The 14,685-nt window shown below is 38.8% G+C and overlaps 4 protein-coding genes across 8 annotated transcripts; 2 read left to right on the top strand and 2 right to left on the bottom strand.

The window, feature by feature from the left end:
• Positions 1-1,237: 1,237 nt before the first annotated feature.
• On the top strand, positions 1,238-2,824 carry LOC116931263 (exosome complex component RRP42). The gene is made up of 7 exons (XM_032938844.2): positions 1,238-1,366; positions 1,435-1,502; positions 1,653-1,849; positions 1,915-2,080; positions 2,147-2,341; positions 2,411-2,566; positions 2,647-2,824. Exons 2-7 carry the CDS (start codon positions 1,446-1,448, stop codon positions 2,746-2,748), a joined length of 873 nt encoding a protein of 290 aa, XP_032794735.2. The 5' UTR covers positions 1,238-1,366; positions 1,435-1,445; the 3' UTR covers positions 2,749-2,824.
• Position 2,825: 1 nt separating this feature from the next.
• Positions 2,826-6,134, bottom strand: LOC116931123 (uncharacterized aarF domain-containing protein kinase 5). Of its 4 annotated transcripts, none has more exons than XM_032938661.2 (10): positions 5,596-6,098; positions 5,170-5,530; positions 4,944-5,102; positions 4,789-4,850; positions 4,661-4,730; positions 4,411-4,576; positions 4,175-4,345; positions 3,797-3,929; positions 3,024-3,191; positions 2,826-2,951 (listed from the first exon to the last, which is right to left on the bottom strand). In XM_032938661.2, exons 1-10 carry the CDS (start codon positions 5,826-5,828, stop codon positions 2,849-2,851), a joined length of 1,626 nt encoding a protein of 541 aa, XP_032794552.2. In that variant the 5' UTR covers positions 5,829-6,098; the 3' UTR covers positions 2,826-2,848. The 4 variants fall into 4 exon arrangements, 3 of the variants coding, with proteins under 3 accessions (XP_032794552.2, XP_032794534.2, XP_032794543.2); XM_032938643.2 differs by having other exon boundaries at positions 3,797-4,040; XM_032938652.2 differs by lacking the exon at positions 3,797-3,929 and adding an exon at positions 3,426-3,609 and having other exon boundaries at positions 5,596-6,097.
• An 860-nt stretch (positions 6,135-6,994) lies between these two features.
• On the bottom strand, positions 6,995-14,612 carry LOC116931053 (1-phosphatidylinositol 4,5-bisphosphate phosphodiesterase gamma-1). Of its 2 annotated transcripts, XM_045177916.1 has the most exons (23): positions 14,373-14,612; positions 14,025-14,303; positions 13,671-13,820; positions 13,311-13,612; positions 13,060-13,245; positions 12,878-12,993; positions 12,346-12,803; positions 12,082-12,278; positions 11,846-12,018; positions 11,637-11,778; positions 11,385-11,566; positions 11,116-11,293; positions 9,464-9,520; positions 9,200-9,397; positions 8,880-9,130; positions 8,585-8,816; positions 8,391-8,505; positions 8,184-8,323; positions 7,964-8,084; positions 7,807-7,902; positions 7,700-7,743; positions 7,517-7,624; positions 6,995-7,459 (listed from the first exon to the last, which is right to left on the bottom strand). In XM_045177916.1, exons 2-23 carry the CDS (start codon positions 14,215-14,217, stop codon positions 7,289-7,291), a joined length of 3,810 nt encoding a protein of 1,269 aa, XP_045033851.1. In that variant the 5' UTR covers positions 14,218-14,303; positions 14,373-14,612; the 3' UTR covers positions 6,995-7,288. The 2 variants fall into 2 exon arrangements, with proteins under 2 accessions (XP_045033851.1, XP_045033850.1); XM_045177915.1 differs by having other exon boundaries at positions 14,025-14,612.
• LOC123475429 lies at positions 9,894-11,099 on the top strand. The gene is made up of 4 exons (XM_045178052.1): positions 9,894-9,996; positions 10,059-10,115; positions 10,200-10,676; positions 10,744-11,099. The coding sequence occupies exons 1-4, from the start codon at positions 9,943-9,945 to the stop codon at positions 10,954-10,956; spliced, it is 801 nt and encodes a 266-aa protein (XP_045033987.1). The 5' UTR covers positions 9,894-9,942; the 3' UTR covers positions 10,957-11,099.
• Positions 14,613-14,685: the final 73 nt, after the last annotated feature.

The following is a 14,685-nucleotide window of genomic DNA, read 5'->3' on the forward strand; positions in this document are numbered from 1 at the left end:
TGATTTCGATTCAGAATGGTATGAAAATCGCGGAAATCCGGTTAATTGTTCTGTTGGTCTTATAGTTTTTGGCTTAAACGTTAAAAACCATAAATTAAGTTGGTGCGCTAACAGCACTGTTTTCGTTAATTTTTAAAACGGCTAGTTTAACGAGAAAACCAATGACGAAATCAAAATCAGCGTTCAATTTCGATTATGCCGTGTGATTTTTGGATAATTTCAAGAGATGTCGTTTTTGGCCGATTTTGACAAAAGTAGGAAGGCTATACCCTTCCCACTTTTTCATTTTTGGCCAAATTTCAAATTTTGCTTAAAATACATGATTTCGATTCAGAATGGTATGAAAATCGCGGAAATCAGGTTAATTGTTCTGTTGGTCTTATAGTTTTTGGTTTAAACGTTAAAAACCATAAATTAAGTTGGTGCGCTAACAGCACTGTTTTCGTTAATTTTTAAAACGGCTAGTTAAACGAGAAAACCAATGACGAAATCGAAATCAGCGTTCAATTTCGATTATGCCGTGGGATTTTTGGATAATTTCAAGAGATGTCGTTTTTGGCCGATTTTGACAAAAGTAGGAAGGCAATACACTTCCCACTTTTTCATTTTTGGCCAAATTTCAAATTTTTCTTAAAATACATGATTTCGATTCAGAATTGAATGATAATCACGGAAATCAAGTCGATTTTTCAATAGGCCTTATACTTTTTTTTAAATTAACCTAAACAACCAAATATAAAGTTGCCTTGGTAACAATACTTTATTTTCGTTTAGTTTAAAATCGGCTAATTTAATGAGGAAACCATTTACTAAATCGAAATTAGCGGTTAGTTTTGATTATACTGTGTGATTTTTTTTACTCCAACGCTATCGAAAAGTTCGCGAACAGCGGCGAGCCGTTGAGTGTAATCAGAGTATATACGGTTGCCGCAATTCAAGAGCGACTACGTATACAGCCCAACCCTATCGGGAACTTCCCGATCGTAGGCTTCTAGTGATAATCACGTAAATCAAGTTGATTTTTCATTTGGCCTTATAGTTTATTAACTAAACGTAAAAAACGAAAACTTAAGTTGGGGCGCCAACAGCACTGTTTGTTTGTTTTTTTGTTGTTGTTACCGTTTGTTGTCACCGGGAGCAGTTGAGTTTCAACTGACGAAAGCACGGCTAAAAGCTCAACTTCCGAGGCTGCACGTTAGAGTTCGTAAAATTGAGTGTGCAACCGTACGTACGTGCTTTCTAGAGCACGTACAAAGCGCTGTACCCTACTGGCGCGACGGCTGAGACGAGGTTGTCGGAGCTTTCGGATCCGTAAAACACGGAAAGCAGACGCACACATTTGTAAAGTCAATTACGTTTTCACGTGGTAATTTCAATTGAAACAAACATAGATCTTTTAACACAATATTTTCTGACCAATTTACTTTTTTCTAGGCCCTAGCCTAATGGCAGAAATACTTTTAAGTGAAGCTGAAAAAGCTTTTATTCATCATGGGGTACAGGTGGGCAAATTACTTTATCTATCAGCTAATATTGTATACAAGCATCTCTAGAAAAACTAGTTATAAGGTTACATGAAGTGGAGCACACATTTTCCCATGGATCAATAAATACTTTTCTCTTCTGCAACATGTTTTTATGGAACATGAAAGGATGACTTACGATGTGATGGCAGGACAAGACTAGATTATCGTCCCATAATCCTTGAGACTGGTTTGGTTTCCAATGCTAGTGGCTCATCAAGGCTTAGACTTGCCAACTCTGATGTTCTTGTGGGAGTCAAAGTTGAATTGGCTTCACCGTTATCTGAAAAACCTTCGGAAGGAAGGCTGGAATTCTTTGTGGACTGGTCTGTTTAAATTAAGACATATAATGTTAAAATCATGTTAAATGTCAATCATTTTCAAATCAAAGCTCTGCAAATGCAACACCGGAATTTGAAGGAAGAGGTGGTGAAGACTTGGCAAATGAAATATGCAGATTTTTGCAGATGTCTTACATGTCAGGAGATACAATAAATTTAGCAGAACTCTCTGTTTTGACAGGCCAACAATGTTGGGTCTTATATGTTGACATATTGGTAAAGATTAATTACTTATTTACAGGTCATGGATTTGTTGTCAACATTTTTCTAATATTTAAATAGATTCTTGAATGTGGTGGAAACCTGTATGACACAGTGTCATTGGCCGTAAAATCTGCTCTTTATACGACGCAAATTCCGTCCATTAAAGTAGCAACCATGGATGGAGATCAACCTGAATTAGAGCTGTCCGAAGATCCTTACGATACTAAGAGATTAAACACGCAAAACGTACCATGTCTCGTAACGCTGATGAAAGTAAAGATTTTTTATTTGTTTTGTTACACTGTTTTGGAACTTAAACAACATAATTATTTTTATTATCAGATTGGAAACCATTACCTTGTTGATCCGACACCAGAAGAAGAATGTTGCAGTTCTTCGGGTGTTGTTGTTGCAGTATCTGGTACCAAGAAGATAACGGCTGTTAGGAAAATCGGCTCTGGAAGCTTACACCCAGAAAGCCTAGTGTCAATGCTCAAAGTAATACTCATTAACACAATATGAATATCAATTATATTCAATTAAGCCGCCAAAAAATTATGTTTCTTTTGCTTTAACAGACAGCAAGCGAAGTAGGCACAGTTGTTAACAAGATTCTTATGAACAAGCTATTGGAGGAAGAAAGGGCGGGGAAAACCCAAAAAGTCGGTTTCATGCGGTGAACTTCATTTAGTGTAAGAAGTTTTTGTAATTGAATCAGTTCAACAATATTTTTGAAATTACAATTTTCCCATTAAAGTTCGATCTATTGCTATTTTATTGTTATTCAACTATTTGTACAAGGACTGTCATGTCTGGTGCACGACCAAGCCAAAATAACACGCGAAGACCCCAAAAGGTTAGCCTCATCTGGGTTTTATCCCACCTGGTTGATAATTGCATTTTATCAATAAACAATGCCAAAAAAACGATAATCGAATCTTAGTTTCGGTATTACCATAACCGCCAATCGAAGAGAAATTGTTGCCAGACTCCTTGAAGACGTTGCCGGAATGAAGCCCCTGGAACTATGAAAAATCCTCGTGTGGCGCTTCTTGCCATCAATGTGTATCGATCGACGAGACTTCCATGGTCTTTAGTTATTGCCCTAACAGTATTGATATTCCTTAGAATATAAAAAGAAGCCGTTATTCAATTTAAAAAAGGATTTGTTATACAAAATCATCTGTTTTCAAACGCCGTTTTAGTTTGACGTTCAAGTGAGTATTCTATAACTTAAAATAATAGAATTCAAACATGTAGCAAACTTAATCTATCAACTTTGCTGCATAATATGCTTTTCTAACGTTACTTCAGACTATACTCTGAGATTCAGGAACTAGTTGTCTGGTGCTATTACCTAATAGTTAAAAGCATCGTTCTTGGCATCGAACGAAGATTGTTCATGATCATGTCGAAACGCTGCGCTGCCATTTCCTGCATGTACTTCATATCACTTTCAGAAAGTTGGTTCAAATTGGTCAAATTGGGAGTTTGATTTCCAACTGGTCTTTGAAGAAGCATTTCGGCGAAGAGCAAATAATCTACGGAAACAAAACCACGAAAAAGTTTTTGTGGTGGTTTTATCTTCTTATGAGAATAAAATTAAATAAATAAAAAGTAAAAAATAAAAAGACTACTAGGTCTTAAGGGATGCATTTGATGCAGCAAAATTGATGATTTTTTTTTTCAAGCTGCAGAACGTTCTCGATAAAGCAGGCATCTAAATACCTAAATATGAGCATCAATTGAGAGGGCATTGCCCGGAAGCTGCTCATCATCCGCTCATGAATTTCTTCCATTTGAATTCGTATTGCCTGGCGTTGTTCGGTTGTCCTCTTCTGCCATTCGCCCGCTTTTGGCCCTTTGTGATCGTAAAACATCCCAAAGACCTGACTTATTGAATCACCGTCAGTTGGCCAGGGCGGCGCTGAGATATAGCGCTGCGACACGGCCATGCAGAATAAACGGTAATCTAGTCATACAAACTCATTCGATGATGGAAATTTTTCCGGAACGAGAAAAGACTGTCAGGGCAGTCGGCAGGATTTCAACTGACAACAAAAGACACTATCGAAGCAAAATCGCAAAACAAGGAAGAAAACTAACCGTTAACTCCAAGTTCGGCAGCATGGCGTTTCATTCCGGCATGATCGTTGAGTACAATTGAGGACCACAGCCGGCAAAGAGACTTGCGTACATTCGATGGAAGCTCTTCGTATAAGCCATGATCCAGCAGAACAATCTCGGCGTCACCTTTCTTCCTTTTGCGGACCAAGACTACAAAAGGTGCATAAGCAAATAAATTGAACCGTTTGAAACTCGAATGGGGTTTTCTGACTTACTGTTTCCTGGATGGGGATCGGCATGGACAAAACCCGTATGAAATATTTGTTCAGCAAACGTTTCAATCAGCTTGTGGCTGACTTCCTTTATCGAGAGTCCTGCCTTCTCTAAGGAACTGGTATCGCTTACTTTGATCCCGTCAATAAATTCTGTAGTCAATACTCGCTGTATGTGAGAAAAAAGGAAAGAGAAAGGGAGCCAAATTTGTAAAATAGGAACGGAGATTATTCATCTTATTATTTTAGTTACCTTGCTCGTCAAATCCCAGAAGACTTTGGGTACGTAAACGTAAGGTAACGAAGATAGTTCTTTGGCACATCTGTCAAATATTCCGTTATCAATACACTTTCTTAAAGCTGAAGATGAGCTTGTTTTACCTTTCACCATTGTGGCCTTCATTTAGAAAATCAAGTTCCTTGCAAAGGGTTTCCTTTAAGTCCTGCATAAAGTTATGAGGCAAGTAACATTTTAATTTCACGTTGCAAAAGTTTAATCCCGAGATAATTTAGGATGTCTTGTCATTCTTTCATACCTTAAGCACCCATTTAAATTCGAATTTCGGGTGCATCCAACTTATCAGTTCTAAAAGTATTTCAATTGTCGCAATATCACCATTGAACCGGTCTTGCAAATCAATGTACTGAACCTTAACTGCAACTTCTTTTCCATCTTGGCATTTGGCTCGGAAAACCTATGTCAAATGAAATGGTAAATTTACGCTTCAGCATAAAAATCCTGTTTTGCATTTTAGAATTTACTTGAGCCAAACTGGCAGCAGCAATAGGTTCTTCGTCGAACGACTTGAACAATTCCTTGTGATCCTTTCCAAATTCTTCATTAAATAGTTGCCCAATTTCACTGGCACCTCGTGCAAGACATTTGTCTTGCAGAACTTTAAGAGTGTCCAGATATTCTTTTGGTAAAATGTGATTCATTGAAACTAGGCCTTGACCAAGTTTGATATACAGTCCACCATTGCTAAGACAGCCATCTAGAATCCGGTTAGCAGTGCGCTGATGAGTTTTTTTCAGCTCCTGCTGATATTGTATTGAATCTTCATCAATATTTCTTAATGACCACCAGTAGTCTGTAGATATGGTTGTTCCAATTACAAGTGATCTTCATAGATGGTAATTGATTATTTTAGGTTTATTCACTTTTGGTTGTACTAGCTAATGTATTACCTTAGGAATCTACCAATTCCTTGGACCGTAACCCTGACCTTTCGTTGTTGCTGGTTGTCAGCCTGAATATACCAGATACCAGGTACAGCAATAGCAGTTGCAAATAAAAGACCCCATTTCTTCTTGGAAGTAGTTTTAAAACTTGTGTTTGATAGTGTGGTACACTTCCTAATAGGTTGGTTTTGTAGATAAATAACTTTGGCAATCTTTATACCTTTGAGTGAAGTGAACATGATTTTTTGGGAATGGGAAGAATAATGGGAAAGATAATCAAAATATAATATGATCACCAAATCATGACCACTGACTGGAAAAGGAAGTAATTTCAGTCGGGAACACTGAAAAAATTCACCGTTGGTTGTTTAGTTGTACAAAATTAATGCAATCTTTAGCTGTAAGACTAAGTTCAAAATCAAGATAGCTCGTTTTTTTGTCTCAGTTTCTCAGACTCCCAGTCAAATTCTTTACGTAACAAACAAATTATTACCCACTGAAACACTTTTCAGTTTTCACCGTTCTCAAACATACAGTTTCGTCTGCTAGCTAAAAGCCCACAGTTTGCCCAGTCCGTAATCCACGGTCCGCCTCCGCACTTTACTCTGGTCCAAAAAATAGTCTGTTACTTATTGGTTAGTCAACTTATGCTCCTACTACATCATAACGCAAAGAGCATTACCGAAATTAAAAAGTACTTTATTCTTGCTCGTAAAAATAAAATAAAAGATATTCAGTAATGGTTTTTGTTCTGTGTCTTCATGGAGTTAAATTAGTATCATGGAGAGCTACAGAGTTTTTGAATGTATCGTTAAAGCAAGGCAAAATGGTTCGCGCTCTACAGTTTTATTCGACTAGTAAAAATACCGGTAAAAAGACGTGGACTCATCACTTGCCGGAAACGAAAAACGAAAAACTCTGTTGGATAGACTGGGAAATGGCCTGAACCTTGGAACATGGAAATTCTATATGCAAGACTTAGTTTTCAAAAATCTCAAGCCAGACATTGTGCCCCTGTCTTATAAAATGTGTTACCGGAGTGGACTTGAAACATATGCCAATCTGGCTATTACAACAGCTGTATCAGCAGCAACATGCATATCAGCAGGTCTTGTATATCAACTTCTTCAAGTGGATTCTGCACCACTCACAGAAGAAATAATAGGCTTTGGCATTGCTGGGGTGGTTTCTATTATTGCTCTGATGATTGTGTCACTTAGAGTACCACTTCGCATTTACTACTCTCCAAAGTCTGATGACTTTCTTGTCTTTATGCCTCGATTCATACCATATGCTACAAGAAAACTGTGTATTCAGCCAGGTCAGCTTGCACCACCTACAAGCACTTCAGGATTCCTACCTTGGATTAATATCCAGCATATACATACAGAGTCTAAGCAAAAGATTTTAATTGATGGTGACAAATTTATATTGCCTATGTATTATAACAAACTGATGGGTTATTAACATGATTGTAAATCAGCAGCATTCATTAATAAATATGAATAAACCAAATTAAATCAATTGAGTATATAAAGGCACCCATGTGACAGCACTTGAATAGTCAGTTCTTTTCATGTTCATCATCCCAATGTTTTCGAAATCATGTGATGATCGTGGTAATATGAATGACTGAATGCCCCTTAACGAACCCGCCCTTTCCCTTAAACAGACTTCATGGAAATCAACTAGGGCATGTCTACTTTTCACGAGTACGATTAAAATCTTCAAAAATTTGGGATTCAATTTCGTGGAATTCCGCTCGAGCTTCTTGCGCTGCTACCTCGTCGCCTCGCTCCTGAGCGTCGATGATTTGAGTTCGTAGATCGCGAAGCTTATCCCTTTTCAATAGCACCGAACTCCCCTCATCCTGTCGTAACATTTTAGCCATTAAAGCTGAATCTCTTATTGTGCGACGCTGTATTACCTTTCTTTTGTGGAGATCGAGGAAAACGAGTAACGAGGCCATTTCGAGCAGTTCACTAAAGCCATTCTTTAGGGGAATACTTCGGAATCCGCGGCGAATACACAAAAGCTGCGCAAAATAAATTGCATTACGATAAGCTTCATAAATATGTAGTAAAATATTAAGCAAAACAAAAATGGCTACCGGGTACGTTGCTTGCGCAATAAGATGAGAATCACCAAACATATCTACAAAAAAGAATTCACTTTCTTGTAATATTATTTTAATAAACTGCTTAAAAAAATATAAACCTATATCGTAAACAGCAAAGCGCAGGAGCGCCAAGGACGGGCAAGAGACTTCGAGTTGAAATGTTTCATCCCAAACAGGATTAAAACCATTATCAGCTGTAAAATATGTACTATCAGTATGCAAATAAACTTATTATTGCTTTCTCTTTCTTATTACTTATGATCTTTGTGGTGTGTTTGTTGTTAATATTGTCTTGCTGGCTTCCAATAATCTCAATTTCTACGCAAGGACTTACTATCCCTCGTTTAGACTTAGTTAAATGACGGGCTGCTATGACCTAAATGCAATATAGTTTTGTTAACGTTAGTTTTTGTTAACGAAATTGTATGGTATCGACGAATCGTCGATACCATACGTTGTCGACGACGATGTTTACCTTAACAACGACAACGACAGGTTCTTCGGCAGCCAATATCGAGGATTCAGGGGAGTTCTTCAGCATAAAGCTTGGCTTCAATACGTAACCACATTTGCCGTTTTGCAAAAATTTGCCTTCATTTAATTGCATGCTTTTATCTGTAAACAAAACAATTAGATAAATCGATAATGCGAAAGCGAGTTCAAAGCAATCGTAATGACCAACCAGGGGTTTGGTAATTTAATGCCGCCATTTGAGAACCAACGTTCCAAAAGGGAACTGGACAATAATTGCTAGAATCTATCCGTTGGCCTTTTGGGTAGACACGGCTGAACATCACCTAACAACAAAAAAGTGCAGTTTAGTGTCTGTGCGAATGCGAAATGAAATGCTACGACAATATTTTGAGATCAACATACCTGGTGGTACCAAAGAAAGAATTTTTGCTCTTGAAGCATCAATTTTTCGGCTTTTTGCTCCGGGAAGGAAGACATTTCATATGGATTCCGTCCGTCACGCAAAATGCGTTCCTGGTTGAATGTCACCGCTCTGCAGTAGACGATGATGTCTGACAGCTCTTTAGCGATTCGCCACGTCAGTTCAATTTCGCGGTGCATATTTTCACGATCACTACACCGCTGCGCGACACTCCTTTAAAAAGCGTAATACCATTAGAAAAACACTACAAAATATAATTGTAAAACACGGCAATACTTAATAGTGTTGCACCAATCAATAGCATCTTCCTTGGATTCTACACCCAATTCGATTGGATCTGTGTGGGAAGGAGACTTCACCCGGAGTAGCCACTCCGGAGTAGCTTTGCGAGCCAAAGCATTGTCTCCGATGGAATCGGGGGGCGAATGTGACCGGACTGGAGAATGCAACGCTACTAGCTCCACCATGGCACCCGCTACATCGTAGCTACCTTTCTGCAAACTGCCTAGTGGCATAACATCTGTGGACTGAAATTAATATAGAAATATCTTACATGGCGCAAGGTATGCCTCCATCACTGTCTAATAAATTCTCACGTTTTCGTTTTGCATTTCTTGGGTAATGTCAATTTCTTGCGTATAATTAGCTGGGAAGAGAAGTTGCTTGCGACCTCCATAGTCGCCCCGCCACCAGCCGTTATCTTCTTTTTTCACGTTGTAGATTATGGCGTGTTTGCAAAAACAAAGCTCGTCTTCCTGCTGGCTGCGGTAATCATAAAGAGCTTTCACGGTTACCTAATGAAAATAAAAAGTAGATTCTTGACAACACATCAACATTACTAGGGCTGTAAATTTGATTACCCCAGTCAAAGCGTTAGAATCCATGTAACCAGGTGCATCTTCTCCATCTTGTGGACTCTGGCGAAAAATAAAAAAATAAAACCGTTTTTAATCTAAAACTTCAAAAACAAAGAAAAAACTAGCAATAATCGGTTCAAAAGTGTTAATATTACTAAAACACTGTCGGTTTTTTACACTAGCAAGGTCATTTCTACTTATTAGGATTCAAGCCGAAAGACAGACTTGTTAACATTCTTATCGTATTTGTCCTACCAATGTGAACACAAACAATCCTTCCTATTTTTCTAGGAAGTAGTCGCTTCTTCTTATTGTAAGTTCAGCTAAAACATTCGGTAACGATGGTTCTTGAATGAACAAAAGGATCAGTAAAAAATTGATAGGGCAATAACTTCAAACAAACCAGTTCAATCTGAATATTCATGATTAAAGCGCAATGACCTTTCTAGGGCCTACGTTGAAGTATATAGAAAGCGACAGGTATGTCCATCTTCAGTCTTCTCTTTTGTCTTCAATTGGTGACAATGAATCGATGGGTAATACACAGAACGAGATCTTTATGGCCTACGAAAAAAGTAACGGTCTCTATTTCTTTTAGTTTATTTTGTTCGCAGTCTGCAATGCTGTAAGTGGAATTGATGGGCGTCCACAGCAAGTACCCCCTTGTTCTATTTCTTTAATTTAATAGGGTTTAAAATTTAATTTTACCGCTTTAATACTGTATTTCTACCTTTTTCAGCCTTACATATTGAAGCCGAATGGAGAAATTATTCACTTCGTAGGCGGTCTCCCAGTGCCTTTTATTAGCCAAAAGCTTGTTATGCCTTTGACTTCGACAATGCTACTGGGTTTACCCGTCTCTCTAGCAGGATCAGTTATTCCATTGGCACTCTGGCCGTACTTCAATCAATTCAACCCTTCTTTCATTTCAAACGTTATCTATAAGGAGCGGACAAGTACTCCTGTACCGATTTCTACATCCATTGGTTTGGATTCCGGGAATGAAATAACGACTTCTATCCCTATGAAGTCAGAAGAAACTACTGCAGCTACCATAACCGCTACGCAAGCCGATGTCGATTTCTCAATTCCGACAGCAGATTCAGGGATAGTAGCAGGTGCGGTAAGTCAAGCGGTAACACAGCCATCTTCATCTATTCCGGCATATTCAACATTACCACCCTCATTGGCCATGCCGACTACTCCGGTCATTACGGTAAGTTTAGTTTCATATGCAATTGTTTAAAGCAATTACGCTTTCCTAACCACTGAGAGAAATTTAGGTTCAGCGAGACGGAGAGTACGACTTTGAATATAGCGTGAATAATCGAGAAACCGGGGATATCAAAAGTCATGGAGAGAAACGATTGAATGGTGTCGTGACGGGATACTATTCGCTGGTGGATGCGGACGGGATGCTACGCAAGGTCAATTACACGGCTGATGCTAATGGCTTTAGAGTGACAGTAAACAGGCTACCCATAACAAGCCAATAGGTTGACTATTAAATTATCACGACGTCTACCGAAAACATAACGGAATTCCCTTTTGTCCTACATAACGATTAAATTTTACAAACTGAAAAGACGCGATGAATTAATAATCCGGAAACTAACTTAAAAATATACGGTAAAAATGACGTAAAATGAAATTACCACTCCACGTTGACGTACGATCTCCTCTGTTACTGGATAGCGAAGGCGAACCTTACGGTAGAGGGGATTCTTTTCGTAATAGCTAACCAAGTCGATGAGACTCTCAAACTGGGCCGTTCCAATGATGTACAGACGGCCCTCTTGCTTTATGCGGCAATGTTTGATTTTTCCCTCGGCCCTTTGCAATATTATTACGGTCCATGAGATATCAAGAAAAAGAAGCTAAGGTTAAGCTAAGAAAGATTCGCAAAAAGTGAAGTTATATCTACCTGAATGAAATGGAAAAGGTGTTCAACTCTCGCTCACTTGGCCTGACCAAAAATGCCCCATCTCTCGGGATCCAACGAAGTAGCTCTTCTGCCTTTGCTCTCACGGTTGTCGGATGGTACCAATCCTTGCTTTCATGGGTACAAGGCTGAGGAACAGGTTTATTCAAAACGATACTAAATCCCTGTGAAGGAAATTCAAGTGTTCTTTCAGTAAGCGATTTAGAATATACCATCAAATTATAGTGGCCCTACCGGACTTCGCAAGGGATGGGTTTTGTAGTGAACAACTAAACTATACAAACTATCGTAGCAGTTGGGCTCTATAAGGTAATATTTTGTTCTTCCCCACTCTTGTCGAGTGCGTATATGGCAGTGATAGACTTTCTCTTGACGCCTTGAATATTTAGAAAGAATACAATATCGTGGAACGATTAAGTCATTAATACAAGTACGTGACTTACCAAAAGGAAAGCGAAAAGTCACCAACGAAGTTGCCACTCTTTCGGACAAGGAAAGCTCCGTCACCTAAGGAGGGCCCATACTGTTGTAATAACTCTTCCGCTCTTGTTCGACCCCCTGCCAGTCTACCATGGAACCATTCCTCGCCGAAATGTAGTTCGTATTCCGGAACACCCTTCAGTAGAAACATATGATGTTTAGATACAAAATTAAGCAAAATTTACAAAAAAATAGTTACTTCTCGCAGAGTCTGTTTGGCAATATCAGAAACATCGTCGTCTGCTTCTTCCGGTTCATTTTCTTCTGGATGAACTTCAGTATAGAACATCTTGGCGTCACTTAAAACGAAAAAATGTGAAACCCATTCTCTTTCCAGTTTGTCTTCCAAGAATAAAATGCCATTCTTTTCCGAGTTTGAGAGATCTAAATCTTTTACTAGTGAAAAAATATGATAAATATGATAAACAGCCAATTTAGACTGAGTGAGTTAAACGTAACATACTACTACTATCGTCAAGGCGGCCTATTGAAGACATGGTTTCATCAATTGAAATAAATGTGGCGCCTTCAGGTAGTTTTTTGTGCTTCAGTAGAATCTTCTTTCGCAACGCATCGGGTGAAGGCATATAGGTTTCATTTTTTTCAAGTGGCAATGTAAGCAGCATTGAACCAAAAATCTCTTCGAAAATTTTTGCCATCTTTCTTTGTTGTGGAAGTGTGCAATGGTCTTCAATCGAAAGAATGACTGGGTAAACGGAAGCACTAAAGGCGTGCTCTTTGATCGTTTTAACAACGTCTAGAAAGCGAATTTTGCTTGTAATGGTATGGCCATGGTAAATAAAAGGCATCCCATCAGGACCATCCCAACAATCTAGCTCGATGCAACGGCAACCTTGATTAAGGCAACGTGCGTAAGCTTCAACACTGGATATACTAGAAAACTGGTCGCCTGTCAAATACCTTATAGGAAAAAAATATATATATTCCAACAAATGGTTCCATAAGAATAATTTTTGGATTGGAAATGCCGTTACGTGTTATGTGACGAAGAAATCCAATAATTGGAAAGCGGTTGGGTCATATCCTGATTTACACTATTGTGCTGGGAATCCCAAAGCTCGTTATGGTGCGAAAAAAGGTAACTTGTGAACTGAAAAGAAATGCAAAAAATAGCCATGAATGTGAAAATGACCAAATTGCATTTCCTTATTTTCACCTCTTTTGGAGTGAAATAGGCAGCTTCGACGTTGCGTCGTGGATCTCGTACGAAATCCCTCATAAAGGCAGTGGCTGCATCGGCTTCCATCGGTGGGTCACCTTGTTCTGCAAGAAATCTTTGGAAATCTTCCAAAGATATAATGCTTCCATCCGTGGAATACTTGTGGAAGAATGACCGGTACATCTGTGAGGCACAACTGAGTTTTGTTCAAAAGGCGAATTGATCACCGGTAGAAAGGCATTTTGTACGTTTTCATCGTAGATGAGGATGTGGTAGAGGGAAGCGAATTCGTCGAAAGATAATTCGCCTAATCTTCGACAATCTACTTCATGAAACGCCTCTTTGAGCCGCGGTTTGGTCATTTGGCAGTTCACTTGTGGCAAGAATGCTTTGACATCTTTCAGCGTCACTGTAGTCCTGTCGGTGGTCATGTTACAAAATTCCTTCCATAGCCAGCGTTCCATTTGCAATGGGTAAGAAGAAGCCAGTGTGTCACGCGACAAGTAGCGTAGTCCTCTCACCCACAGATCACATTCCGGTCCAGAAAGCGCTATCAACGAAGTTTAGAACTGTATCATATTGAATTAAATTATGCTAAAAGTAATTACCTCCAATGGAAAGAGTCTTAAGACAAAAATCTTGACCGTAAAAAACGACATAACATCGATTTTCGTCAAATTTTCGGGCATCTTCTGGCCATCGCTCAAAATCTCTCGAATTTCTACCAGGCCTTACTTCCTTGACTTCTCTTAAATCAACTGATATTGACAAAGGGGAAAAGTGTTACGGTTAACATAGATGGCTGGTAGAATTTAATTACAAAACAGGCTAAAATAAAAAATGCTTAACAAAAGAAAATGTTCTTAGACCAATCTTGGGTTTTTGGCAAGCTCGAAAAAAAGTTATTGCAGGTTTACATATTAGTACATTTTAAATATACAGTAAGATTACAAAAATGTTACCAGCCCCTTCGTAGACATTCCTCTTGCTCATTGGTTTATACCACACAACTTGACGTGTCTCTCTTTTAACTGACAAAATCCTTCTGTCAGGATGTTTCTTCTGGAAAAACTTGGTGACAACTGTCCCTCTCTCCAATTGGCAAATAATGTTTTCCATTTCTGGAAGCAATCCAGTCCCATCAGTTTCATTCATGGTTCAACTGACTTGTTTACGTTAGCGACGGATCAAAGAAGGGAAAGATGGAACACTCCCTCTGTCTAACGGCAAGCGGAAGATAACTAGGTACCATACGAGACAACGGGGAGGACTCAAGTTGAGGCAAAGGCTTATTGATTCTGGCAAATTACCAGAAATAGTTAGCAGGATGTAAATAATTTTGTACCAAACAAGTACTGAAATCTTGGTTTCCTACACCATTAATCTACTAAGATTCGTTCACTTTGAATGCTGATATATAATGTACAGTACATCTTTAAAACAGCTGACAGCCAGTTAGTTCCAAAGTCTCTTTCCTGCTGTCAACTTTTTTGGCCTGGAGGAATCAAGTTTTAAAGCTTGGTAGTCATAGCAAAGGCTGAAGGGCGGAGCTTAATAAAAACATGCCTGCTCTGCCTTTCAAATGTTTCAATTGCTCAAGAGCTCAGGCTCAGGTGGGATTTA

The sequence above is a fragment of the Daphnia magna genome, linkage group LG1 (genome assembly GCF_020631705.1).
Source record: "Daphnia magna isolate NIES linkage group LG1, ASM2063170v1.1, whole genome shotgun sequence".
Classification (NCBI taxonomy): domain Eukaryota; kingdom Metazoa; phylum Arthropoda; class Branchiopoda; order Diplostraca; family Daphniidae; genus Daphnia; species Daphnia magna.

Coding starts and splice junctions, on each gene's coding strand:
- LOC116931263 (XM_032938844.2), top strand. CDS start 1,446: ATGGCAGAAATACTTTTAAGTGAAGCTGAAAAAGCTTTTATTCATCAT. Junction 1,850..1,914: donor CTGGAATTCTTTGTGGACTG/GTCTGTTTAAAT, acceptor TTCAAATCAAAG/CTCTGCAAATGCAACACCGG. Junction 2,567..2,646: donor GCCTAGTGTCAATGCTCAAA/GTAATACTCATT, acceptor TTGCTTTAACAG/ACAGCAAGCGAAGTAGGCAC.
- LOC116931123 (XM_032938643.2), bottom strand. CDS start 5,828: ATGTTCACTTCACTCAAAGGTATAAAGATTGCCAAAGTTATTTATCTA. Junction 4,851..4,943: donor AATTTAAATGGGTGCTTAAG/GTATGAAAGAAT, acceptor AACTTTATGCAG/GACTTAAAGGAAACCCTTTG. Junction 3,192..3,796: donor CAATTGATGCTCATATTTAG/GTATTTAGATGC, acceptor TTATATTCTAAG/GAATATCAATACTGTTAGGG.
- LOC123475429 (XM_045178052.1), top strand. CDS start 9,943: ATGTCCATCTTCAGTCTTCTCTTTTGTCTTCAATTGGTGACAATGAAT. Junction 9,997..10,058: donor TGGTGACAATGAATCGATGG/GTAATACACAGA, acceptor TATTTCTTTTAG/TTTATTTTGTTCGCAGTCTG. Junction 10,677..10,743: donor CGACTACTCCGGTCATTACG/GTAAGTTTAGTT, acceptor AGAGAAATTTAG/GTTCAGCGAGACGGAGAGTA.
- LOC116931053 (XM_045177916.1), bottom strand. CDS start 14,217: ATGAATGAAACTGATGGGACTGGATTGCTTCCAGAAATGGAAAACATT. Junction 13,821..14,024: donor GAATGTCTACGAAGGGGCTG/GTAACATTTTTG, acceptor TGTCAATATCAG/TTGATTTAAGAGAAGTCAAG. Junction 8,085..8,183: donor CTGTCGTTGTCGTTGTTAAG/GTAAACATCGTC, acceptor TATTGCATTTAG/GTCATAGCAGCCCGTCATTT.